The 25,256-nt window shown below is 67.1% G+C and overlaps 2 protein-coding genes across 10 annotated transcripts; one reads left to right on the forward strand and one right to left on the reverse strand.

Moving 5' to 3' along the window:
- The first annotated feature begins 81 nt into the window (after window positions 1-81).
- On the forward strand, window positions 82-7,290 carry OGG1 (8-oxoguanine DNA glycosylase). Of its 8 annotated transcripts, XM_005296033.5 has the most exons (7): window positions 90-266; window positions 1,097-1,431; window positions 4,655-4,834; window positions 5,250-5,428; window positions 5,843-5,990; window positions 6,124-6,173; window positions 6,327-7,290. In XM_005296033.5, exons 1-7 carry the CDS (start codon window positions 169-171, stop codon window positions 6,621-6,623), a joined length of 1,287 nt encoding a protein of 428 aa, XP_005296090.3. In that variant the 5' UTR covers window positions 90-168; the 3' UTR covers window positions 6,624-7,290. The 8 variants fall into 8 exon arrangements, 7 of the variants coding, with proteins under 7 accessions (XP_065408921.1, XP_065408922.1, XP_065408925.1 ...); XR_010589369.1 differs by lacking the exon at window positions 5,250-5,428 and having other exon boundaries at window positions 83-266; window positions 6,327-6,416; XM_065552852.1 differs by lacking the exon at window positions 5,843-5,990 and having other exon boundaries at window positions 86-266; window positions 6,327-6,562.
- On the reverse strand, window positions 7,249-23,532 carry CAMK1 (calcium/calmodulin dependent protein kinase I). 2 transcript variants are annotated; one of them, XM_005295999.5, is made up of 12 exons: window positions 23,380-23,532; window positions 21,167-21,355; window positions 15,014-15,145; window positions 13,261-13,335; window positions 12,602-12,740; window positions 10,768-10,894; window positions 10,304-10,379; window positions 9,972-10,084; window positions 9,683-9,761; window positions 9,375-9,462; window positions 8,160-8,286; window positions 7,249-8,019 (listed from the first exon to the last, which is right to left on the reverse strand). In XM_005295999.5, the coding sequence occupies exons 2-12, from the start codon at window positions 21,253-21,255 to the stop codon at window positions 7,955-7,957; spliced, it is 1,110 nt and encodes a 369-aa protein (XP_005296056.1). In that variant the 5' UTR covers window positions 21,256-21,355; window positions 23,380-23,532; the 3' UTR covers window positions 7,249-7,954. The 2 variants fall into 2 exon arrangements, with proteins under 2 accessions (XP_005296056.1, XP_042700165.1); XM_042844231.2 differs by lacking the exons at window positions 15,014-15,145; window positions 21,167-21,355; window positions 23,380-23,532 and adding an exon at window positions 14,470-14,601.
- Between the last annotated feature and the right edge of the window lie 1,724 nt (window positions 23,533-25,256).

Genomic DNA, 25,256 nt, shown 5'->3' on the forward strand with positions numbered 1-25,256 from the left:
CGGGATCGCTGGGGGCGGGGCCTGGGCAGTGCGAAGGGGCGGAGCGGGATCGCTGGGGGCGGGGCCTGGGCAGTGCGAAGGGGCGGGGCACGTCCCCGGCGCTGGGGGGGCGGGGCTGAGACCATAGAGGCGCCGGCGGCGGCCTAGAGCGGGGCCCGGGCGCGCGGCATGAAGCGCTGCGGGGGCCCGGCGCTCTGGGGCCACCTGCCCTGCCCGCGCTCGGAGCTGCGGCTGGAGCTGGTGCTGCGCTGCGGCCAGGCCTTCCGGTCAGCGGGGGGTCCGGGCCCCGGGGGGCGGGGCGGAGATGGGGGAGGGGCTCTGGGGGGTGGGGCGCAGCGAGGGAGCAGAGATGAGGGAGGGGTCCGGGGCCCCGGGGGGCGCAGCGAGGGGGCGGTTGGGGGAGGGGTCCGGGGCCCAGCGAGGGAGGGGGTGGAGTGGGGCGGGGTGGTTGGGGGAGGGGTCCGGGGCCCAGCGAGGGAGGGGGTGGAGTGGGGCGGGGCGGTTGGGGGAGGGGTCCGGGGGCGCAGCGAGGGAGGGGGTGGAGTGGGGCGGGGTGGTTGGGGGAGGGGTCCGGGGCCCCGGTGGGTGGAGTGGGGCGGGGTGGTTGGGGGCGGGGTCCGGGGCCCCGGTGGGTGGAGTGGGGCGGGGTGGTTGGGGGCGGGGTCCGGGGCGCAGCGAGGGAGGGGGTGGAGTGGGGCGGGGTGGTTGGGGGAGGGGTCCGGGGCCCCGGTGGGTGGGGTGGTTGGGGGAGGGGTCCGGGGCGCAGCGAGGGGTGGGTGGGGGAGGGAGCAGGGCCCTGGAGGTCCACCCCCTCTCCCCCGTGCAGACCGCGCCCAGCTCCGCGGGGGAGTCAGCCCCGAGACCCCGGCCCTGGCCCCCCGGCGCCCCAGCCCCTGCACTGGGGTCCTGCCAGCGGGGCCTCGCGTCTCTCCAGCACGTGCCTGCCCCGGGAGCTGCCCCACGTGGGCAAAGCCCTTGGGGCAGTTGGGGGGCCCCTGGGGCCCTGGGCCGGAGGATCCAGGCCCCTTGGTGGGCCAGGAGCACAGCAGTGCCGGGCAGCCACCCCCTGGCGCTGACTGGCCCGTGTGTGTGTCAGCTGGAGGGAGCGCAGCCCCGGGCACTGGACCGGGGTCCTGGCGGGCCGGGTGTGGACGCTCAGGCAGACGGAGGAGCAGCTCTGGTACACGGTTCACGAGGAGGAGGAGGAGGAGGAGGAAGGCAGCCGCACAAAGGCCACGGGGCAGGAGCTGCAGCCCAGGGGAAGAGGCGTAGCAGGGAGCCTGCACCCTGAGGCCCCTGCCATGGAGGCTTTGGGTGAAGCCCAGCAGATCCTCCATGACTACTTCCAGCTGGACGTAGGCCTGGCCGGGCTGTACCAGGCCTGGGGTGCTGTGGACCCGCACTTCCAGAAAGTGGCTGCCAGTTTCCCAGGTACATTGGTGCCGGGCAGCCGGAGCAGAGGGCTGAGCTGGGGGGATCATGCGTATGTCATGGGTCACCTGGCAGCAAACTGGGACAGGAGCAATGTCTCAATGGGACTTTCTTCTGGCCAGTGCTTTTCGCTGTGGGGGCTGGAGGGGCAGAGCTCCAGCGCGCTGACCCTGGCGTGCAGACACAGGCTACCTTGCGCCGAGGGCTCACATGGGCGTGGGGACAGGAGCCTTCTTCCATTGACCAAGCTGCATCTGGGCCGGGGCTGCTCGTCCAGCAGAGCTCCTGCTCTCCGAGCCCTGAGCGATGCCATGGCCAATGGGCAAGGGCAGTTCCTCTTCTCTGCTGCCTGGCCTGTGCGTGGCAGCTCGGCCGTGCCCTCTGGGTGAAAGTCACTCATAATGGGGCTGGCTGAGCCATTGGCCTAGCCCCCGCCGGGGGAAGCAGGCCAGCCCTTGCCACATGCCTGCTGGCTCCTGATTGGTTCGTGGCTCTTCCCAGCTGTTCTGCTCTGCTCTTGGTGCCCAAGGCTGAGTGGGCTTTTCCTAGGAGGGGGTGTCAGGGTGCTGCCCCTCCAGCAGGGCCTCGGCACCATTCCTCACCACCTGCTTCTACCATGTCACACTGCTGCACCACCCCAGCCCAGGGGCTCTGTCTGAGTGGCGCCCAGGAGCAGGGCCCTGGTAACGTGGACAGCTCAGTGGTTTGAGCATTGGCCTACTAAAGCCAGGGTTGTGAGTTCAATCCTTGAGGGGGCCACTTGGGGATCTGGGGCAAAATCAGTACTTGATCCTGCTAGTGAAGGCAGGGGCCTGGACTCAGTGACCTTTCAAGGTCCCTTCCAGTTCTAGGAGATGGGATATCTCCATTAATTTATTTATACCTGGTGGGCTCTGGGTCAGTTTCCCAGGTGGTAAGGCCAGGCCTAAGCTCCAGGGGGGCCTTTCTTGCCTGCAGGACCCAATCCCATAGGTCTTGATCCTTTCCAGTCTCCCTGCTTCCCAGCACACTGTCCCCCCTCTGTGGGGGGCCAGCGTTCCTTGGCCCGCAATGTCCAACTTGCCAGGCTGAGCTAACGCACGTTTTGTGGGAAGGGGCCTAGCGAGCCGCACGCCTGCCCGGCTCCGCAGATTTACCCTCCCTCAGTCCGCGGTCAGCCGGGATTGCAGATTTCCTGCCCGGGGAGCAATGGGAATGCTGAACAGCGTCAGGCTCACGCTGACTCCCGGGGAAGCCCACTAGAAACACCCCCATTCGATGGTGGTCCCCCATTGACGCCTGCTCTGGGAGAGCTGGCAGTTAGCCAGGGCTTACCCCAGGCAACAGGTACCGTGTTGAGATAGTACCGGACAAATATTTGAAGGAGACAGCTCTGCAGCAGTGAGGCAAACGCCTTACAACAGTTACATTTATCGGCTAAACATGGAAGCTCCTAAAAGAATGCCATGTGCCATGTGCCCCAAACACCGTGGGCTGGCATTGATCATATTCACCCTTTCATTCCTTGTTAGTTGAATCCCGTATCAACTTTTCTTTATTTTGCCCCGGGGTTGATGTCAGGTGATATCCCACTTGCCCTTTTTGAATATTGACCTGCCCTTAGCACTCGTCTTGTCTTCTGGAATTTCCCAGCTAGTCCAAGATTTATTTAAAAGTAACATCAGTAGCCCAGAGATCTCCTCAGTCAGCTCTCTTACGACTCTTGAGAGCCAGTTTTCTAGACTTGCTGATTTAAACATTTGTCCCTAGTAGATGTTGTTTAACAACCTCCTAAATTGCTAATGGACTGGAAAGTACTTCATCATCCTCATGTGACATGATATGCTTCTTTCCAAACACAGAACAGTTATATTTAATGAACACTTCTGCCTTTCCCGCATCATTACCAATTATACCATCTCTGTCTAGCCAGGTTTATACTATTGTTCTTTCTTTTATTCGTAATATACTCAAAAACTCCTTATTCTTGCCAGCCATGGATTTTTCCCTTATTAATTTTCTACATTTCATAACTTAAAATTGATATAAATTGCCATCTGTTTCCTCTTTTTCCCATTTGTTATATATAGGTTTTTTAATTTCTAATTGCTGCCTTCACTTCACCACTGAACAGGCCTCCTAACAAAGTTGTCCTTTCTCACTTGTAGAATCGTGGCATTTTGGCCGTCTGATTAACTCTTCTTGAAGAACTTCCAATTTGTTAATTTTTTTCTGTCTACGTTTTTCCTTCTGATCAATTTCACTCATAATCTTCTGTAGTTGTGGGGCATCAGCTGTTTGGAAGCACCAGCTCCCCACTGCAGTTCTGGCACCGTCTTCATTCCTGTCCCTTGGTGCGTGTCACAGTGAGTTAGCATTGCTGTGGGCAGCCGTGTGCCTCCCCGACCCCAGTGCTGACTGCCCTGGGTGTCTGGCTGCCTTGGCTCACTCAGGGCAGCAGGGGTCTCGGAGTAGTCGGGGGGGAAACAAACGGGCATCACATCTCGCACAGATAACCCAGCTCATGCATTTCCCCCGAGTCCCGTAGGAGCCTGCTGGGCACAGGGCTGAGAGCTGGATTCCAGTCTCAACTGCTGCTACTTGGCAAGTCCCTGCCTCTGTCTCCTGTCCCCCGGCTTGGAGCGGTAGGGCCAAGACGATCTGTTAGCATGTGCTCTGCAGAGGTGGACGTTGTCAGCCCGCCCAGGCATGCCCTGTCAGTGTAGCGTACCCGCTGACAGAGGCGAGTCCCTGGCCCTGTTGCGCCACGTGCTACCCGAGCAGTGTACCAGACACCCTGCCGCTTGGGCCCATTGCAAGGGGGGAGCTCTTGGAGGGGCGGTGCTGAGAGACCCTTCCTCTGCTCCGGGGCCCTGTGCAGGGTTGGGGTGCTCAGCGGGCCGGGGCGCAGGGTCTGGTGCGGCACACAGTCGCATCTCTTGGCTCAGCCGGTCTTTGTAAAGGCCAGAGGCCGAGGGAGGAGGTGGCGGACGGTCTGGGGCGTGTGGAGCCCCGGCTGTGCCGTGCCCTGCTGAATGCTGGTCCTGTGACTGGGGCGGACCTTGGCTCCTGCCCGGCGCGAGGAGCTGGGCTGGGGCCTGCCCAGGCTGTGGGGGCCTGAGTCCTGCTGGGGTATTTGGTGCCGGCCCCGGGGAGGGGTGGTGGCTATGGGGGCTTTGCGTGGCATTGCCATGTGGAGGCCAGGCAGCACCTTCCCTGTCTGAGGCTGCCCTCTGGCCTGCAGGCGTCCGCGTGCTGCGCCAGGATCCCGTCGAGTGTCTCTTCTCCTTCCTCTGCACCTCCAACAACCACCTGGCGCGCATCACGGGCATGATTGAGCGCCTCTGCCGGGCCTTTGGGCGCCACCTCTGCCGGCTGGATGGGGAGCCGTACCACGCCTTCCCCTCGCTGCAGGCCCTAGCTGGTGAGTATGTCCTGCCCCTCCCCCCCCCCACCGGCTGGCAGCCCCGCATCTGCCCCCCCCGCCGGCTGGCAGCCCCACGCCCACCCCCACCTGCCCCCCCCCCCCACCGGCTGGCAGCCCTGCGTCTGCCCCCCAACGCCAGCTGGCAACCCCACGCCTGCCCCCCCACACCGGCTGGCAGCCCTGCGTCTGCCCCCCAACGCCAGCTGGCAACCCCGCGCCCGCCCCCTCCTGCCCTCCCACACTGGCTGGTAGCCCCACAGCCGCCTCCTTGTACCCGCCTCCGGGCCAGCAGCTCAGCTCCGACCCCCTTGTACCACCTCCCCGGTGTCTGTCCCCCCACCCGTCAGCCCAGCCCCTGCCCCCACCGGCAGCCCAGCCCCCGCCCCATGGCTGACCTGCTGTTCTGGTGCAGGGGCTGATGCTGAGCGACGGCTCCGGGCTCTGGGCTTTGGCTACCGGGCGAAGTTTGTGAGCCAGAGCGCCCAGGCCGTGCTGAGGCAGTTTGGGGCCGAGGGGTTGCACCAGCTGCGCAGCACCCCGTACCCAGAGGCCAGGAGGCTGCTGTGCGCCCTGCCTGGCGTGGGGGCCAAGGTGAGTGCTGGGCCCCCAGGGGCTCGGCGCAGGCACCTGGCTCCTTTCACCTCAGCCCTCGCGTGGCGGCCCGGGAACAGGGCCCCATCCTGCAACGGGCTGGGGCACAGGGGATGTGAATGGCAGGAGCAGCTCAATGTAGCAGGCTGGGGGTGGGGGGGCATGTGGGGGTGTGCTGATGGCAGGGTGGGGGTCAGGAGGGGGTGCTGATGGATGAGGGTGCTGATGGCAGGGTGGGGGGCAGGTGAGGGGCGCTGGGGGAGAGGGGCAGGTGAGGGGCGCTGATGGCAGGGTGGGGGACAGGTGAGGGGCACTGATGGTGGGGTGGGGGGCTCTGATGGCTGGGGGAGGGGGCAAGTGGGGGTGGGGGGCGCTGATGGCTGGGGCCTGACCCCCCTCCCCCCCTTGGGGCAGGTGGCAGACTGCGTGTGCCTGATGGCACTGGACAAGGCAGAGGCCGTGCCCGTGGACACCCACGTGTGGCAGATCGCCCGGCGGGACTACAGCCTGGAGCTGGGCTCAGGTGCCCGGAGCGTGACGATGCGCGTGCACAGTGAGCTCGGTGAGTGCCGGCGGGGAGGGGGGGTTGTCGTGCTGGGCTCCTCCCTGGGGAGCAGCTCAGCAAGGAGAGGGTGTAGGGAGGCCATGTGGCCCAGGGGCTGCTCCCCCCCTTCACTGGAATTTTCTCTTCTCAGGAGACTTTTTCCGGCAGCTCTGGGGGCCCTACGCAGGCTGGGCGCAGGCGGTGAGTAGTGCCCAGACCATGTCCCCAGAGGGCCCCCCCCGCAGACACAGGCCTGGCCTGCAGAGAGGGGCAGCCCACAAGGTCAGATCCCCCTTCCCACGTCTGGGCGCGCCCTCTCCACCCCCAAGCTCCCCATCTCTCCCTGTCTCGCAGGTTCTCTTCTGTGCTGATTTAAAGACGTTCCGGCAGAACCCTGGCACAAGCGTCGGCATGAAGGGGGGCCCAGCCCCAACAGTGGCTTCTCCGGCCCATTGCAGACCCACCGCTGCCCTGGAAGCAGGGGGGCAGGACTTGGCTTCGCCTGGGGCCACAGGGACTCTGTGCACAGAAGCAGCTCCAGCCCCTTGTGCCCAGACTGGCAAATGCCAGCGTGGGGCCAGCCAGAAGCGGCCCCATGGGGAAAAGTGCTGCACCAGCCCCGGCCCCTCCCCACAGGGAGCTGGGCACTGAGCTGTGCTGCTGGGGGAGGGGAGATAACAGAGCAGGGGGGGCCCAGTTACAGCCTCTCTCCAGGGCTGTGCCCGGCTGGGGGCTGGGTGTATGGACCAGTCCGTAACGTAGACTATCAACATCCAGAACAGCTGGAGGTGAAACGGGGGGAGGGTGGCTCAGTGCATGTTTATAGGCCAGGCTGGAGCAGTGATATGGCACCCACCAGGGCGAAAGGCCCAGGACCCGCCCAGCTTGGCTCAGCACAGCCACCCACTGAGGAAGCCGGTGTGGCGCAGCTGCCGACCTTTGACGAACACAGCGTGGCTTGAGCGTGGGGGAGAGCCCACGCGAGCCGGGCTTGGGCCCTTCCTTATGGCCGTAACCCTGGTGCGCTTCCCAGAGCTGGAGGGCCTGGCACTGGGAGGCGCACACTGCCAGCCTGCCTTGCGGGGTCTGCCGAGGGTTCCCATGTGCACTCATTCACCCTCCCCCTTGGGTCACCCCCCCCCCATGTCACAGGCTGGGGGGCCTGGGGCACTGACCCAGAAGAGCCTTGCCTTGGCCCGGCCACAGCGCGAGTGGATGGGGGCGGGGGGGGGATTCAGCCCCCTGGCCAGGCCCCCAGTGAGCAAAGCCGCCGGGCTGCATTCGCTGCTTTCCTTTAATACAAGCGTCAACGTAGAAACAGCCTTGCGTGGAAATTCTGCTTGACCATGCGGGGAGGGGCCGGGGACATGGGTGTGGGGGGCAGGAGCGGGGGCTAGAAGTGGGGGCTGCAGCTAGGTGAACCGGCCCCTTGTTCCAAGGCAGAGCCCAGCCCCAGCCAGTCACCCTGCAGCTTGGCTGCACCAAGCCCTACCCCCCGCAGTGGAGCTAGGCATGTGGCCTGCTCAGGGCCCCTTGCTGGGGGTCTGGCCAGAGCGCTAGCCCCAGCTCCCCTGATACCTGAGCTCCCTTCTGTGGAGCGGAGGGAGGGAGGGAAGGGGGCTGAAGTGGCGTGAGCAAGTACATGCAAGCCCCAGCATGGGGGATCAGTGTGCCTAGCCCAGGCGTGGCCCCCAGGGAGGCTGGGCCCTGGCTCTGCCCCAGGGGAAATGCTGGGTTCCTAGCCTGGACCCTGCAGGGGGGCGGCCATGCCCCAAGCGCCAGCTGCTGTTGCTGTCTCCGCCGGAGTCTCAGTCCCAGGCCAGCTCTCTGCTGTGGCCTGCCAGGGCTGCGTCCAGTCGCCCGGCTTGGCGCATGGCAGCCACCGCAATGAGACGCCAGCGCCACCCACCCCGCGCAGGTCGTCCCCGAGGCCAGGGCCCCCGTGGGGCAGTGCTGGCGAGGTAGGGCCATGCTGGGTGCCGTCAGTCCTGGGGGGGGCGGTGAGAGCTGGGCCCCAGCGACCTGTCACAGCCCCTGGAGTCTGACCCTGCCGGGAGAGAAGAGGCTGTCAGACGCAGCGTTCCTGCCTGGGGACTCGGCTCCGCCTGGCACGGGGAATATGGACAGGGGGATCGAGCCCTAGCCAACGGGCCCACCCAATTCAGTGTCCCTGGCCTGGCGACTCACCGTTGCTGGCGCCAGCCTCCAGCAGGTCGCAGGGGCTGGTTGGAGTGGTTTGCCCGGGTCCTTCCTGGCTGGTCCCAAGCTGCAGCTTCCTCATGTGTCTCACCACGGCGGTGGCATTGAACGCTTGCTGCACCAGGACAGAGGGGCAGTGTGAACGGGTGCCCCGAACGGCGCCAGCCCCAGGGCACCAAAGGAACGGGAGTAGGGCCCTACTAAATCCATGGCCATGAAAAGCACGTCACAGAGCGTGAAAACTGGTCTTTGGTGTGCGTCTACCCCTCCAGTCCGGATTTCACAGGGGAGACCCGCCTTTCTCACACTGGGGGTCCTGACCCAAAAGGGAATTGCAGGGGGGGTCACAAGGTTATTTTAGGGGGACTGAGGTATTGCCACGCTTAGTTCTGCGCTGTCTGCGGAGCTGAGTGTCCAGAGAGCACCCAGCCCCGCAGGCAGCGGCACAGACGTAGGGGTGGCAATACCGCAGCCCCCTCCACGACTCCGGTGTGGGTCAGGAGCCCACAATTACAGCACCCGACATTTCAGATTTAAAGAGCTGAAATCATGAAATTTACAATGTTTAAAATCCTATGGCTGAAATTGACCAAAATGGAGGATGAATTTGGTAGGACCCAGCAAGTGCTGCCACAGCGCCCCCTGCTGGGAGCACCCAGAACTCTCCCCCCCCCCCCCACAGCCAGCACCCACACCCCTCCTCCCCACAGCACCCCCTGCTGGGAGCACCCAGAGCTCCCCCCCCACAGCCAGCGCCCCGCCCCCCCCCTCCCCACAGCACCCCCTGCTGGGAGCACCCAGAGCTCCCCCCCCCACAGCCAGCGCCCTGCCCCCCCCACAGTGCCCCCTGCTGGGAGCACCCAGAGCTCCCCCCCCCCCACAGCCAGCGCCCCGCCCCCCCCTCCCCACAGCGCCCCCTGCTGGGAGCACCCAGAGCTCCCCCCCTCCCCACAGCCAGCACCCCGCCCCCCCTCCCCACAGCACCCCCTGCTGGGAGCACCCAGAGCTCCCCCCCACACAGCCAGCGCCCCCTGCTGGGAGCACCCAGAGCTCCCCCCCACACAGCCAGCGCCCCCTGCTGGGAGCACCCAGAGCTCCCCCACAGCGCCCCCTGCTGGCAGAGGCCAGGGCTGGCGGAAGCTGCCAGGGTTGGGGTGGCGTAGCTGTGGGTCGCTGGGTGAGGCAGGGGGACAAGACACTCACTTTCCACTTGCTCTTGGCGAAGTTCTTTTGGATCTGTTCACTGACAGACTGGTGGATGTTCTTGTCCAGCGCAGTGTCTCCGGCGATCCTGAGACGGGCACAGACGGGGGGTTGGTGCCCAGGCAGACACGATCCTGGCAGCTCCCCCCCCCCACTGCTGAACGGGCAAGGCTGGGGGCAGAACGACCCGGCAGTGGCCAAGCCCCTGGCTGTGGAGGAACAGTCCCTGCCCCACTCCAGGGACGCCCTCGGGTGGGGTAGTTTGTCAAAGGGGACCCCCCGGGGGGGACACAGGATGGGCCCCTTACCAGGGATGCTGCAGGGCCTGCTCACATGTGAAGCGCTTGCTGGAATCCTTCTCCATTAAGTGCTGGATGAAATCTTTGGCTAGAACCAGATAGAATAAAGACCCATCATGGCAACCGCCGGCCCTTGCCCTTCCTCCCCACAGCCCCCCCACGTCACCACTGGCCAGGCTGGCCCCTGCCCAGCCTCCCCACAGCCCCCCCACGTCGCCGCGGGCCAGGCCGGCCCCTGCCCACACACACTGGGCGTCCCTGGAGCCCGTGGGGGAAGCAGCACCCAAGCCCTGCGCACCTGACTCAGAGATGTCGTCCCAGTAGGGCGAGTCGAATTCGTACTCGGCCCGCAAGATCTGCTCAAAGAGCTTTGCATCATTCTCGTCGTAGAAGGGGGGGTAACCACACAGCCTGTGGGGGGAGAGAGAGAGATCACTGCTGGGGGGGAGGAAGTGAGAGATGGGGGGGACCAGCACAGTCGGGGGGGAGGGGAGGGGGAGTGAGAGACGGGGGTAACTGCACAGCCTGGGGGGGGAATCACAGGAGGGATCCAGGGCATGTACCCACCCAGTCCAGGGGGATCCCCAGATCCCTGCGCCCCCCCGCCCCCCCCAGCCCCGCAGTACCTACAGGATGTAGGCGATGACACCAATGGACCAGCAATCCACAGCCTTGCTGTAGGGCTTCTGCGCCAGCACCTCTGGGGCTGCGGGAGAGGGGGGCAGCCGTGAGGATGGGGCTTGGTCTCCTTCGAAAGAGTTAATTACACGACGGCCCCCCCCAACAGGGAACCCCAACGCAGGGCAGAACCCCCTCCCGTGACAGGGAACCCCACGCAGGGTAGAACCCCCCCCGACACAGAACCCCAACGCGGGGCAGAACCGCCTCCCCCGACAGGGAACCCCGACACAGGGCAGAACCCCCTCCCGTGACAGGGAACCCCAACGCAAGGCAGAACCCCCTCCCGCGACAGGGAACCCCAACACGGAGCAGAACCCCCTCCCCTGACAGGGAACCCCAACGCAGGGCAGAACCCCCCCCCTCCCCAGGAAAGCGCAGGTGGGGCAGGCTCCCTGCCCCCCGCCGTCACTCACCCACGTAGCCAGGGGTCCCGCAGGCCGTGGACATGACGCTGCCAGAGCCCTCGATCTTCGACAGGCCGAAGTCGCTGATCATGATCTTGGAGTCCGGGTCCGGGCTGTAATAGAGCAGGTTCTCGGGCTGCACCGAGCCAGGGGGTCAGCCAGGGCCTGGGTGGCTCCAGCCCCACAGCCCACCCCAGCCCAGGCCCCGCCCTTCCCCCCACATCCTTCCCCAAGCGTGACAGGGCCTGTCCTGTGTGCCCCACACAGCACATTTCCTGCCTGCCCTCACGTCCTGGCCTTACCACGATCTCAGCCGCCCCCCGTGCCCTGGCCCTGCCCCATGGCCTCACCTCCTGCCCCTGCCACGATCCCAGCCGCCCCCCCCGCAGTTCCTGCCCCATGACCTCACCTCCTGCCCTGGGCCCCTGCCACAATCCCCGCCTGCCCATTTGTTCCCATCCCTACCAGCCTTCTGTCCCCCATTAGCCTTGCTCCTAGCCCTCCAATCTCCTCCCCTCCCCATGCCTCCCACCGTGGCAGTCGAGTCAGCCTGCCCAGGCTCCAGCAGGGGGCGCTGAGTCTCCAGGCCAGCAGTGTAGGGCCCGGGCCCGGGCTGCAGAGAAATATGGCAGGGGCCGTCCTGCTCAGACCCTCCACCCAGCACTGGGCACTCGGGCGCTCTGGGGTCGGGGAAGAGGCACAGGGAGGGCGTGGGAGGGGCTGGAGCATGCGCAGTGCAAATGGGAGCTTTGGGGAATTTCGCAGACACTCGCCGTCTCGCTGAGCTCGCGAGACCAGAACTCTTCTGCGGCTCAGAACACAGCACACTTGGGCCGGGCTCCCAAGATGGGCAGAGCCCCCTTGGCCCCAGAGCACGAGGCTGCGCGAGGCACCTGTTGCCCGCAGCTCATTCTCGGGAGCGGCTGGGCCGTTCTGCTGGAGGCAGCCCCGTGACCTGGGAAGGGGCTGGGATAGGAGCAGCCTGGCAAAGTTACACGCCACGGAAATCAGGAGCGCTGGGCAACCTTCTCGACCGGCGCAGCTCCCTGCGCCACTTGGGGCCCAAACCAGCCTCGTGAGTGCTGAGCCCGGCCCGCCCCTGGGAGACGAATCGGCTGCTGCTTGCCCATGGCTGGCACCTCTGGTGTCTGCAGAGAAACCAACACGCCCTGCAGGGCACCCCGGGACAAACGCAAGCCAGGGTATTTCAGAAAGTCCAGACTGACGAGACGGGCCCCGGATCGCTGTGAAGGCAGCTCCACACGCCCTTGTGCTGTCTGGAAACCACTACAGGCAACCGTCATAAAACTCTCCGGCAGCAGCCCCTGGCCTGTTCCATTGGGCAGCTGGGACACAGCACCTGCAAACAGATCCCTCGTCCCGGGAGCTCCCGGCCTGCCAGCCGGCTCCCCACCCTGCCAGCCGGCTCCCCTCCCCAGCCCTTTGGGCCGCCCTTCGCACCCGCACTGCCGAGCGAGTGTGGGGCCAACAACGCAGCCAGCTGCCAGCAGGGCCAGGCACTCGCAGACCCCTCCCTGCAGGACACAGCAGCCGCCCCCAGGCACCGCGCAGCGGCACGGCCCACGCAGCTGGAACACGAGCCTCACAACCCACACAGAGACTGGGGAGACCCCGCTGTGCCCGCCCCGGGGGAGGGAGGCAGAGCTGCTGCCGGGTGTGGAAGGCACATCAGCCCTGACCTGCGGCTCAGCCTCCCCCCCACAGGCTCCGGGACAGGCCTTTGGTGACGCCTTGGCAGACCTGGTGCAGGCACTTGCCAGCAATGCTTTGGCGACTCAACCGCTTGCGTTTAGCTGTGCCATGCGGGCAGACGCTGGCTCACCTTCAGGTCCCGGTGCACAATGCCCATGTCGTGCAGGTACCGCACGGCATCCAGGATCTGCCGGATCAGCTGGCTGGCGTCCCGCTCCGTGTAGAACCCCTTCTCCACAATCCGATCAAAGAGCTCCCCGCCTGAGACGCTGCGGGTGGCGGGGAGAGCTTCGGGTCAGCCCCCGCCCCACCGTGGGACGTGCGTGTGTCAGGGACTAGCCCCCACCCCAGCCGTGGGACCTGTATGTCAGGGACTAGGCCCCGCCCCGGCCGTGGGACGTGCGTGTGTCAGGGACTAAGCCCCACCCCAGCCGTGGGACGTGCGTGTGTCAGGGACTAGCCCCCGCCCCAGCCCCAGCCGTGGGACCTGTATGTCAGGGACTAGCCCCCGCCCCGGCCGTGGGACGTGTATGTCAGGGACTAGCCCCCGCCCCAGCCGTGGGACGTGTATGTCAGGGACTAAGCCCCCGCCCCAGCTGTGGGACATGTATGTCAGGGACTAGCCCCCGCCCCAGCCGTGGGACATGCGTGTGTCAGGAACTAGCCCCCGCCCCGGCCGTGGGACGTGCGTGTGTCATGGACTAGCCCCCACCACAGCTGTCTCCAGCACCAACACAAGTGCATCCCCTCCCCGCTCTGCCAGCCAGGGAGCCCCCTTCCCCCACTCACAGCTGCATGATGAGATAGAGGTGACCCCCACTCTCGTAAATGTCATCCAAAGCCACAATGTTGGGGTGCTTGATCCTGAAAGAAAGATGGGGGGGCAGCTTATGAGACGGGGGGCTGGAGACAGGGACGCTGTGGGGAAGATGGGGGGGCTGAAGATGGGGAGCTGTAGATAGGAGGGCTGCAGGGGGTGCTGAAGACGGGGGGCTGTGGGTGAGATGGGGGGCTGGAGATGAGTAGGCTGGAGACAGGGGGGCTGTGAAGGAGATGGGGGGCCATAGGGGAGCTGGAAATGGGGCCACGGTGGAGATGGGGGGCTGGAGATGGGTAGGCTGGAGACAAGGGGGCCGCGGGCAAGACGGGGAGACCATGCGGGGGGGTCGTGGAGGAGATGAGGGGCTGGAGGTGGGTAGGCTGGAGATTAGGGTGCTGTGCGGGAGACAGGGAGCCTGCTGATGGGGGTGCTGGAGACGGGGGGCCGCGGGCGAGACGGGGAGACCATGCGGGGGGTCGTGGAGATGAGGGGCTGGAGGTGGGTAGGCTGGAGATTAGGGTGCTGTGCGGGAGACAGGGAGCCTGCTGATGGGGGTGCTGGAGACGGGGGGCCGCGGGCGAGACGGGGAGACCATGCGGGGGGTCGTGGAGGAGATGAGGGGCTGGAGGTGGGTAGGCTGGAGATTAGGGTGCTGTGCGGGAGACAGGGAGCCTGCTGATGGGGGTGCTGGAGACGGGGGGCCGCGGGCGAGACGGGGGCTGCAGGGGAAGTGATGAAGGAGCCAGCCCTCGCAGACACCAGGCCCTGCTCTGGGGTGCTGTTCGCTCCTCCACGGACAGAGGCTTCAGCCCTCACAGCCCACGTGAGGCCGGGCAGACAGCGCAGCCCGGCCCCAGGTCCTGCAGCCCAGCCAGTCCCCCAGCTGCATCCTGGGCCACAGGCAGCCAGGGGGTAACGCCTGGGCACCACAGGTCTCCTCCCATGGACCAGAGATGGGGCGCAGGGGTCACCTTTGCTCTCTGCTCGGTCTCGCTCTGCACCCCACCACCTGAGGCAGCGGCCTGCCCCGCAGGAATGCCCTGGGGCAGAAGCTCCCCAGCCCGGCCCATGGTGCCGGGCGCGGGAGCAGGAGGGCACATGGCCAGGACTGTCCTGCCCCAGCTCCTGGGACCCAGAGGGGCCCAAGCTAACGCAGCTCTGTAGGCTGCCAGGCCTACCTGGGGGCGGCCCAGCCCAGGCAGCCCAGGCTCGCACCATGCAGCAGACACCCCCCACTCCTCCTGCCGGCCCTGGGCCCAGCCGCGCCAGCCTCCAGAGCAGCTCCAGGCCCCACTCGAACCTGCTGCCAGAGGGTCGCCCGCTGCCCTCCCCAGCCCAACAGCGGGGGGATTAGGGGTGTGGCAGCTGGGCCTTGGCCAGGCGGGCAGCTTGCCCAGGAGTCCCGGGACACAGCTGGCTCAGGTGCGGTAGGGACATCACGAGGCTCCCGCCCGGGGTTATTTTTAGAAAGACTCTGATAAGTGGCCCAGATGTCTGGCTGTGGCAGAGCTCTGTGAGCGACCCGCCAGAGGAGACTCTGGCCCCGCCTGGCACAAGCAGCGGGGCAGGAGGCAGGGCTGGTGCAGAGCCGGAGCTGCCCGGCTGCGGGAGGGACGGTCACTCACAAAGGCGCACACTCACTGGGGGTGAGCCAGGCCAGCCCTGCACCCACGGGCGCATGCAGAGCCCGGCAGTCACGCTGCCCGTAGCGGCAGCACCTACTTGTGCAGGACGGCGATCTCGTTCTCCAGGCTGGTCTCCTTCCCCTCCAGGGCCTTCTTGGCAATGCACTTAATGGCCACCAGCTTCCGGCTCGTCTTCTCCTCAGCGAGCACCACCTCGGAGAAGGCTCCCCTGGGGAGAGAGGGGGGTGAGCTGGGGCGAGCCCCCGAGGGGCAGGGCTGAGCCGCCAGGGGGTGCTCTGGGGGGGAGCCAGGAGCAGCCCAGGCGTGAGAAGCACAGCTGGCTGCGGTTGGCATGGTAACAGCCGGAAACCCCAGCTATTTCTAGCCGAGAATGAGGGCTGGGGGGAGGGGGAGGCAGAGACGTGCTGCCCGAGCTGGGGCGCCGGGGTCACACCCGGGCCTGGCCCTGCACAGGGCTCAGGGCTTCCCCCTCCCTCTGCGGCAGGGTCGGGACACGGGGCTGTTGCCAAGGGCCCATCTGGGAGCAGAACCAGCTCTGGGCCCTGGCCGGCCGCTCCCCCGAAAACAGCAGGGGTAGGAGCCCGGCCCTCGGAGATGCCAAGCTCTGAGTCTCCTCCCACTGCCGTGCCAGAGGTGGGGACAGCCCAGGCCTGGGCCGGCTGGGCTCCATGACTGGCTAGCAGGATGCTAGCGAGTCACGGGGGGCCAGGCAGCACTGCGTCCTTGCCCCCCACTCTGCCCCAGGGGCCACCAAGCGCATCCCCCCGCAGGCTGCCTCCAAGGAGCCAGCCCTGACCCCCAGCCCAGATCATTCATCCCCTTCCACCCTCACTGCTCTCCCCAGGCAGGTCACACCCAGCGCTAGCGCCCTGAGCCAGCCCTGGGCCAGAAGTACCTGGATAACCAGTCCCCACGTTCCCCCCCGAGCCAGCCGCACCTTGGCACCAGGAGAGGGGTCCCTGTATACACAGCCCCCACGTTCCCCCCCAGAGCCAGCCGCACCTTGGCACCAGGAGAGGGGTCCCTGTATACACAGCCCCCACGTTCCCCCCCAGAGCCAGCCGCACCTTGGCACCAGGAGAGGGGTCCCTGTATACACAGCCCCCACGTTCCCCCCCAGAGCCAGCCGCACCACACACGGTGTTGGGAGACTTATCCCAGTCAAGAGGAGCTCTTGCGCCTGCCCCCCGCCATGGGCCCGGCAGCGAGCTCTCCTGCCAGGTTCAGAAGCAGCAGTAGCAGGTGTCTGGGCCCGAGCCAGGAGCCAGGCGAGCTGCCCGAGCTGACGCCACGCGGCTTGGCTGGGCGGCTGTTTGCACAAGAACATCCTGATCCAGCCCAGGAACCAGGCACGAGATAAGGGCGGATCGGAGCCGCCCCTGGCAGCTGGGAAAGGCCCAGCCAGAGAGCGCATGGAAACCAACTGTACTGGGCTCACCCCACCCCAGCCCCCACTGGGCCCTGGAGAGGCTCCCCCCCCCGCTCCTCCTCGCCAGGAACGGGGCACTCCAGGGCACAAAGCCAGGCCGCTGGGCCAATGCGGGAGGAGGGCTGGCAGGAGGAGACGGCACCCGGAGGCCCAGGTGATGGGCTGGTGCCCAGGACGGCGCAGGGCTGCTCCGGTGCTCAGGTGGGGGGGATTTAGCAGGAATTCCAGGCTCTGCCCCGCCAGGGCTGGTGCTCACGCACAGTCCGTCTGGAGAGACTGGAGCTTCGGATGACTTGGCAAGGGGCTGGTACCCTGCACCCCTGCTGGAGCGCTGCTGAGTGGGCTGCCCTCCTGCCCCGGCTCCAGCCCGCCGGCCGCTGACCCATGGCCAGCTAGCTTTCGACGTGCTCGCTTGGGCTGTAAACAGGAAAAGGCAGAGGCCGCCAGGGCCCAGGTTTCCGGAGAGGCCAGGAAGCGAAACGGTTTATTTAATACTGTGGCGCCTGTAACCCCAGTCCCCTGGGAGCCCCACACTGCCCTCCCACAGAAACCCCAGCCCTGACAATCCTGCACTGCCCCATCTTTCAAACCCCAGCCCCTAGGATCCCTGCACTGCCCCACGCCAGCTCAGGGGAGAAGTCAGTGTGTACGTTGATCCAGCTCCTGGCTCCCCAGAGGCCTGCAGACCAGCCCTGTGCGAGGGGAGTTGGGGATTATACAGAGGGGACCCTGCCAGTGCAGACCGAGTCATTCCCCCAGTGCAGACCAGGGGCCTGCCCTCGCCCCACTGGTCGGCGTGACGGGCGGTGAGCCCAGCACCAGCAGCCGAGACCTGGCCACGTGTTTCGTGTCTCGTGGCGTTGCAGCGAGGAGCGGGAGCAGTTGAAGGAGGGCTGTGCGGGTGGACAATGAGGTGGCTTTGGAGATGTTTGCGGGGAGGGGCAGCAGGGGAGAAAGAACAAAGGGGCTGGTTGGAGGGCGAGGGAGGCTGGCCTGGTGGCTGGTCAGAGGCAGGAGTCAGGTCAGCAGCCAGTGAGAGGTGGGTCGCGTGGGGATCGACGGCGAAGGGCCTTGGAAGTGCAGACCCAGCTCATGCTGGAGGGGGTAGAGCCTGGGGAGCCAGCGGCTCACACCCCCTCCCCCCAGGGCACCCCCTCCCCGCCCCCGGCAGTAGCTCAGGGCAGAGCCTGACGTGTGGGGCAGGGGGAGCCAGTGGCTCACACCCCCTCCCCGCCCCCCACAGTAGCTCAGGGCAGAGCCCGATGGGTGGGGCAGCGGGAGCCAGCGGCTCACACCCCTCCCCCCAGGGCACCCCCTTCCCTGCCCCCCGCAGTAGCTCAGGGCAGAGCCCGACGACGTGTGGGGCAGGGGGAGCCAGGGAGCCAGCAGCTCACACCCCCTCCCCGCCCCCCCACAGTAGCTCAGGGCAGAGCCCGACGTGTGGGGCAGCGGGAGCCAGCTCACCCAGCGCAGGGAGCAGATGCCATGACAACTAGGGCCCAAGGCCCGGTGCACTCAGCAGGGGCCTGGTGGGGAGCATCCTGCCCAGCTAAAGGCAGCGGGGACGGGGGGGGCACAGGCAGGAGGGAGGGGGTTGGGGGGAAGCAGGCTTTCAGGGGGGTCGCTGTGACTCCTGCTCTCTGTCAGGGAGGGGCACTGCCATGGGCAGGGGTGGGGGGGTGGAGCTGAGACTCCGGGGCAGCACAGCAGACAGGGTTTTGGTAGGAGCCCCCCTGCCCAGCAGCCATGTCGCTGGCTCTGTGCCCAGCCCACGGGGAGCAGACCTACGCCTGGCAGCCAGGAGGGCGAAGCAGATGCTCACCAGGGCTGGAGCAAGGCAAGCCCTGCAGGCCGAGCGTGGGCTCTGAGGGGTTCGCCAACCGGGGCTCGGGCTGGCGGGGAGAGCTGCCCGGGGACATGTGCCAGGGAGCTGGCTCTGGCCCGAGGGGGAGTAGGACCTACATGCAACTGACTGCACCCCCCGGCCACCTGTGCCCATGTGCCTCTGAGAGCCGCCCCCTCCCCCAGGAGTGGCAGTCGTTTGAGTGGGGGAGACGGCAACACCCACACCCTACACAACGCCCAGCTGGCCGCAAGCAAGCGGGGGCGGGGAGAAGAGTTCTGGGAGCCCCTCGTTCTGCTAGCAGCCCGAGCCGTTGTGGACCGTCTGTGGGACCCTGACGGCAGGATATTTCGGGACACTCCTTTGCTGTGTTCTGGGTATGGAAGTTGTGGGGCTGAACCCAGAGGACTCAGATGCCAACCGCTAAGGCCGGCCCCAGTGGCCCTCGGTCGGGCTTGCTGGCTTCTCTCAGCGGGACGCTCCATCGGTGCTGAGTGCCACTGGGCAGAGCTCGGCCTGGGCACAGCCCTGCGAGGTGATGGCACCAGACCCACAGTCACAGCGTCAGGACAGAGGCAGCTGGGGAGGAGCCGGGGACCAGCCTGGGGGTGGTGGGGAGCTGTGGGGCTAACAGCCTGCCTGCAGGGCTCACATTGCTCATGGCTGCCGCAGGCAGCCACAAGTCCTGGGGCCCATGAACTCTGCCCCATACCCCCCCACCCCCCAATCAGCCGGGAGATGTGTGCACGGACCGACACTGCCCACCAGTGTGATCACTGGGCCTCTTAGGTGGAGGTAACCCAATGGGGGGGGGGGCTTCCCTGGGGTACTGGGGGCCCTGCTCCATTTGTTGAGGGGAGGGGGGAGGCTTTGGGGGATCTGTGTAGAGCTTATGAAGGCTGATTCCATGAACTCTCTGAAGCACTCCGGCCCGGGGCCTGGCCTCCGGCACTTGCTGACAGGGCCATGGGGCGGCTCCGGGAGCAGCTCCAGGACAAAGCTACTGTGAACATGCAATGGCTCAGCCCTGGCCATGCAAGGGATCTGCTAAAAGGCCTGGCCAGGCTGAAGGAGACCAGCTCTCCCAGGCGGCCGGCAGGGAGCGGGGCCAGGGAAAGGAAAGCTGGCTGAGCGTTGGGGCCCACTGGAACAGAGCAGGAGCCGAGGGCTGCAGGGGCAGGGAGCGTGGGCACCGGGAGGCAGTGCTGGAGGGCCCTGGCAGGACGGAGCGACCGGAGGGCTCTCAGAGCGGAGGGGTTTCCACGCAGGCTTTGCATGGATCTCCCCAGGAATAAAGCGGGTGTGCGAGAGAGTCCCCGAAGGGTTACATGGAACGGACGTGCCCACGGGGAGGATGTGTTTAGGGTCGGGGCGTGGGGGGAAGTGAGGGAGGCCAGGCCTGGTCTTGGGGCCTAGGGAGCTGGGCTCCGGGCCCCACTCCTGAGCAGGGGCACAGCCCGAGTCAGGCCAGTGCCCAGAGGCAGCAGCCCGGTACGCGTGGACCAGGCACTAGCCCTAATCCTGCCTGTAATTAACACATTAATCCAGCGTAAGAGCTTTAGCCAGCCTCAGCGCTCCTGCAGCACCAACCTGCAGACCCCATGGGCTGGCGCCCAGCTCCATGGGCTGAGTCCCCAAACCAGCTGTGCCATGCCAAGCCAGGGAGCCCGGCCTGCCCGCAGCAGAGAGACGACTGCCCCCGCTGAGTGCCTGATGGGGGCCCAAGCAGGGCAGAGCCTGGCAGCGCCACTCCGGGTGGGCTCCAGGAGGGCACATGGCTGGTACCCACCCAGGAGGGGATCTCCTGCCGCCTCCCGCAGCTGGATGCCTGGCCAGCCCCAGCCCAGCCTCACCCCACCAGCACACCGAAGGGCTCTGCCAATATTGACCCAACCACTCCCGCAGCAGTGCCAAGCCTTGGGCTAATATTTGAGGCAGCAGGTTTCCATCCCGTCCCGGCCTGTGCCGTCCCCCCCAGCAACAGCCCCACTGGAGCCAACCGGGGTGTGTGTGCACGGTGGGGGGTGGGGCACAGGGCCACCACCTGGGGAGAAACAGCAACGGCTCCAGAGCTCCCACAGGGACATCCCTGCTCCCCACAGTGCCCCACTGGGACAGGCCGGGGCTGGAGCAGTTGGGAGCTCCCCCCAAAACCGCCCCTGCCCTGCCCCCACAGCGCCCCCTGCTGGGAGCTCCCCCCACAGCCAGCGCCCTGACCCGCCCCCACAGCGCCCCCTGCTGGGCGCTCCCCCCACAGCCAGCGCCCTGCCCCCACCCCCACAGTGCCCCCTGCTGGGAGCTCCCCAGAGCCAGCACCCTGCCCTGCCCCCACAGCGCCCCCTGTTGGGAGCTCCCCCGACAGCACCCCCTGCCCCACCCCCACAGCGCCCCCTGCTGGGAGCTCCCCAGAGCCAGCACCCTGCCCCGCCCCCACAGCACCCCCTGCTGGCAGCTCCCCCCCACAGCACCCCCTACCCCGCCCCCACAGCGCCTCCTGCTGGGGGCTGCCCCCACAGCCAGTGCCCTGCCCCGCCCCCACAACGCCCCACTGGTAGCTCCTCCACAGCGCTCCCTGCTGGGAGCTCCCCCCCATCCGGCGCCCTGCCCTGCCCCCATAGTGCCCCCTGCTGGGAGCTCCCCCCATCCGGCGCCCTGCCCTGCCCCCACAGTGCTCCGCTGGCAGCTCCTCCACAGCGCTCCCTGCTGGGAGCTCCCCCAATCCGGTGCCCTGCCCTGCCCCCATAGTGCCCCCTGCTGGGAGCTCCCCCCATCCGGCGCCCTGCCCTGCCCCCCCAGCACTGCCGGCCGGAAGGACTGGGGTGACAAACCCTGCCATGGCAGACGGGCTGCAAGGCCGGGATGGGCAGGGCGACGTGGGATGCATAGAGACGGGTCCCAGCACAGTGCCAGGCAGCGGCACCGCTGGTGCCCTGGGTGGGGCGGCTGGTCTGACTCACGTGCCCAGGGTCTCACGGAACTCGTAGATCTCCCGGATGTCCTGGGCTCTCTTCTTCCAGCTCGGCCCATCCTCACCCAGAGGCATCATCCTTCCCCGCTGGGCTGTCAGCCGCCTTCCCTGAGGTGCAGTGGGCAGCGCCCCAGCTGGCCTGCGCAGAGCACCAGCTCGATGGTACCACGCTCAGGGCCTGTGTGGAGCAGCATGAGGTGGTGGCATCAGAGCCGAAGAGCTGGCCACCTGTGCCGGCCTGGACAGGAGCTCGAGCTGAACCAGCAGAGCTGAGGGGTCAACGACTGGATCAGCCGGGGTGGGAGGGCGGGGCCGGGGGGCCGGGCCCAGGAGCTCAGCCTCTTGGAAACCCCCAGGAGTCCTGGTGGTGCAGGACCCCCGGTGTGGTGTGTGCCCAGCCCCAGGCCCATTGCCCCTCTCACTGGTGGGAGGGGCGAGGGGGGTAGGAGACTGCAGTAGCAGAGATTGGGGCCGGGGCCATGGCCAGCCAGGGCACGGGGCTCTTCACCCTACCGCCTCCCTGGGTCGCCAGGGCCCTGCCCCCAGCCTCTTCCACCCTGTCCTCAGCCCTGCCAATCCTGCCCCTGGCCACTCCAGCTCTGCCCCTGGTCCCACCAGCCCTGCCCTGCACCCGGTCCCGCCCCCCACCGCGCAAACGCTCTAGGGAGCGCCCCAGAGTAAAGGTGCAGATCAGATTAAAGGTCCATCCAGCCCAGTGTCCTGTCTGCCGACAGTGGCCAGTGCCAGGTGCTCCAGGGGGAATGAACCGAACAGGAAATCGTCAAGTGACCCGTCCCCGGTCGCCCATTCCCAGTTCTGGCAAAGATCCCCCCGCAGCAGCCTGGCCAACAAGGCCCTCCCGCCCCTTCCCGCGCCCTGGGGCCCAGTCCAGCCTATTCCCCAGGGCCCTGGCCAGGCACTATCCCTGCCCCACAGAACCACGCCTGCCAATGGGGGCCCCCGGCCGCCTGGATCCTGCCAGGCCAGGCCCTGCATCGCACAACACCCTGGCCAGCAGGAAGGTGCAGAGGGGCACAGCAGGGCACACGCAGAGCTGGGCACACACCCAGACACAGGGAGTGGGACATGCGCACAGTTCCCCCATGGGTGTGCATGCACACACATACACAGATCACGTGCACAAACACAGAGCTCTCCGTCCACACATGCGCACACACACAGATCCATGCACACACACATCCCTGCACACGCACACATGGATCCGGGCACAGAGACCGCTGCACACACAAGCATGTAAGCACACACATACAGAGATCCCTGCACACACAGACACCTGCACAGACACTGTGCACACATACGCACACCCTGTACATACACACTGTGCGCATACATGTACACACACATGCACCCCACACAAACACACACACCGAAGACCCCAAGCGTGCACACACACTGTGCACGCATGCACTCCCCCCCACACACACTGTGCACATGCACACACACTGTGCACGCATGCACTCCCCCCCCACACAATGCACACACACACACGCACTCCCCCCACACACACTGTGCACACGCACACATATTGTGCACACACACGTGTGCACTCCCCCACACAGTGTACACACACACTGTGCACTCCCCCACACGCGTGCACACACACACTGTGCGCACACACACGCGTGCACTCCCCCACACGCGTGCACACACACACTGTGCGCACACACACGCGTGCACTCCCCCACACGCGTGCACACACACACTGTGCGCACACACACGCGTGCACTCCCCCACACGCGTGCACACACGCACTGTGCACACACACACGCGTGCACTCCCCCACACGCGTGCACACACGCACTGTACGCACACACACGCGTGCACTCCCCACACGCGTGCACACACACACTGTGCGCACACACACACACACTATGCACACACTGTGCACACACACACACACTGTACTCCCCCAACACACACGCGTGCACTCCCCCCCACAGTACACACAGACACTGTGCACACACGCACGCGTGCACTCCCCCACACACAATGCACACACACACACACTGTGCACACACACACACGTAAACTCCCCGCGCACACACACACATACACGCGCACACTCCCCCCACACACTGTACACACACGCGCACTCCCCCGCACACACACTGTCCACACACACACGCGCGCAGCCCGCGCAGCCCGCGCACACGGCCCCACGCGGCCCCGCCCGGCCCTTACCGCGCGCCCCGCTCTGCCTCGAGCCGAGCCCGAGAGCGGCCGCAGCTCCCACCCGGCCGGCACCGCCAGCCCCAGTGACGTCACCGCGGGGCGGGGCTCGCTCCGGGGAGGCCAATCCGAGGCCGGGATCTGCCTGGCGACGGGAGTAAACTAAAATTAGCCGGGGGGAGAGGCAGGGCGGCTCCATGCACAGGCGGGGGGGGGGGGGGGCCCGATCCCGCCCCCTCCCCCCGCCGGACCCACTGAGCCCTGGGAGCGAGGGGTGCGGCAGCCCCCGGAACCCCTAGTTCCAGCCCCTAGGGCAGCGACCCCGCCCCGCGGGACCCCCCTTCTCCAGACCCCACCCACGGGATCCCCCCCACGGGACCCCCCTTCTCCAGACCCCGCCCCGCGGGACCCCCCTTCTCCAGACCCCGCCCCACGGGACCCCCCCATGCGGTATCCCCCTTCTCCAGACCCCACCCACGGGATCCCCCCACGGGACCCCCCTTCTCCAGACCCCACCCCACGGGACCCCCCCCTGCGGTATCCCCATTCTCCAGACCCCGCCCCGCGGGACCCCCCTTCTCCAGATCCCGCCCCACGGGACCCCCCCCTGCGGTATCCCCCTTCTCCAGACCCCGCCCCGCGGGACCCCCCTTCTCCAGACCCCGCCCCACGGGACCCCCCCATGCGGTATCCCCCTTCTCCAGACCCCACCCACGGGATCCCCCCACGGGACCCCCCCTGCGGTATCCCCATTCTCCAGACCCCACCCCACGGGACCCCCCCTGCGGTATCCCCCTTCTTCAGACCCCGCCCCACGGGACCCCCCTTCTCCAGATCCGCCACGCGGGATCCCCCCACGAGACCCCCTTCTCCAGACCCCACCCCACGGGATCCCCCCCCACGGGACCCCCTTCTCCAGACCCCACCCCACGGGATCCCCCCCCACGGGACCCCCTTCTCCAGACCCCGCCCCGCGGTATCCCCCTTCTCCAGATCCCCCCCGCGGTATCCCCCTTCTCCAGACCCCGGCCCGCGGGACCCCCCTTCTTCAGACCCCACCCACGGGATCCCCCCCACGGGACCCCCCTTCTCCAGATCCACCCCACGGGACCCCCCCACGGGACCCCCCTTCTCCAGACCCCACCCCACGGGACCCCCCCCTGCGGTATCCCCCTTCTCCAGACCCCGCCCCGCGGGACCCCCCTTCTCCAGACCCCGCCCCACGGGACCCCCCCATGCGGTAACCCCCTTCTCCAGACCCCACCCACGGGATCCCCCCACGGGACCCCCATTCTCCAGACCCCACCCCACGGGACCCCCCCTGCGGTATCCCCCTTCTTCAGACCCCGCCCCACGAGACCCCCCCCACGGGACCCCCCTTCTCCAGATCCGCCACGCGGGATCCCCCCACGAGACCCCCTTCTCCAGACCCCACCCCACGGGATCCCCCCCACGGGACCCCCTTCTCCAGACCCCGCCCCGCGGTATCCCCCTTCTCCAGATCCCCCCCGCGGTATCCCCCTTCTCCAGACCCCGGCCCGCGGGACCCCCCTTCTTCAGACCCCACCCCACGGGATCCCCCCCACGGGACCCCCCTTCTCCAGACCCCGCCCCACGGGATCCCCCCCCACGGGACCCCCTTCTCCAAACCCCACCCCACGGGACCCCTCCATGCGGTATCCCCCTTCTCCAGATCCCCCCCACGGGACCCCCCCTTCTCCAGAAACCACCCCACGGGACCCCCCCATGCAGTAGCCCCCTTCTCCAGATCCCCCCCACGGGACCCCCCTTCTCCAGAAACGCACCCCATGGGACCCCCCCATGCAGTATCCCCCTTCTCCAGAGCCACCCTGCGGGGACCCCAGACTTCTCCAGACCCCCTGAGGCAG

This window comes from Chrysemys picta, chromosome 7 (assembly GCF_011386835.1).
Source record: "Chrysemys picta bellii isolate R12L10 chromosome 7, ASM1138683v2, whole genome shotgun sequence".
NCBI lineage: Eukaryota > Metazoa > Chordata > Testudines > Emydidae > Chrysemys > Chrysemys picta.

Excerpts from the sequence above, each read along its gene's own strand:
- OGG1 (XM_065552848.1), top strand. The coding sequence starts at position 169 with ATGAAGCGCTGCGGGGGCCCGGCGCTCTGGGGCCACCTGCCCTGCCCG. Across the intron at positions 4,835-5,249 it reads CTCGCTGCAGGCCCTAGCTG|GGGCTGATGCTGAGCGACGG; the intron begins GTGAGTATGTCC and ends GTTCTGGTGCAG. Across the intron at positions 5,991-6,123 it reads GCGCGTGCACAGTGAGCTCG|GAGACTTTTTCCGGCAGCTC; the intron begins GTGAGTGCCGGC and ends TTCTCTTCTCAG.
- CAMK1 (XM_005295999.5), bottom strand. The coding sequence starts at position 21,255 with ATGATGCCTCTGGGTGAGGATGGGCCGAGCTGGAAGAAGAGAGCCCAG. Across the intron at positions 12,741-13,260 it reads CTCTATCTCATCATGCAGCT|CGTCTCAGGCGGGGAGCTCT; the intron begins GTGAGTGGGGGA and ends CGCCACCCGCAG. Across the intron at positions 10,085-10,303 it reads GGTGTCATCGCCTACATCCT|GCTGTGTGGTTACCCCCCCT; the intron begins GTAGGTACTGCG and ends CTCCCCCCACAG.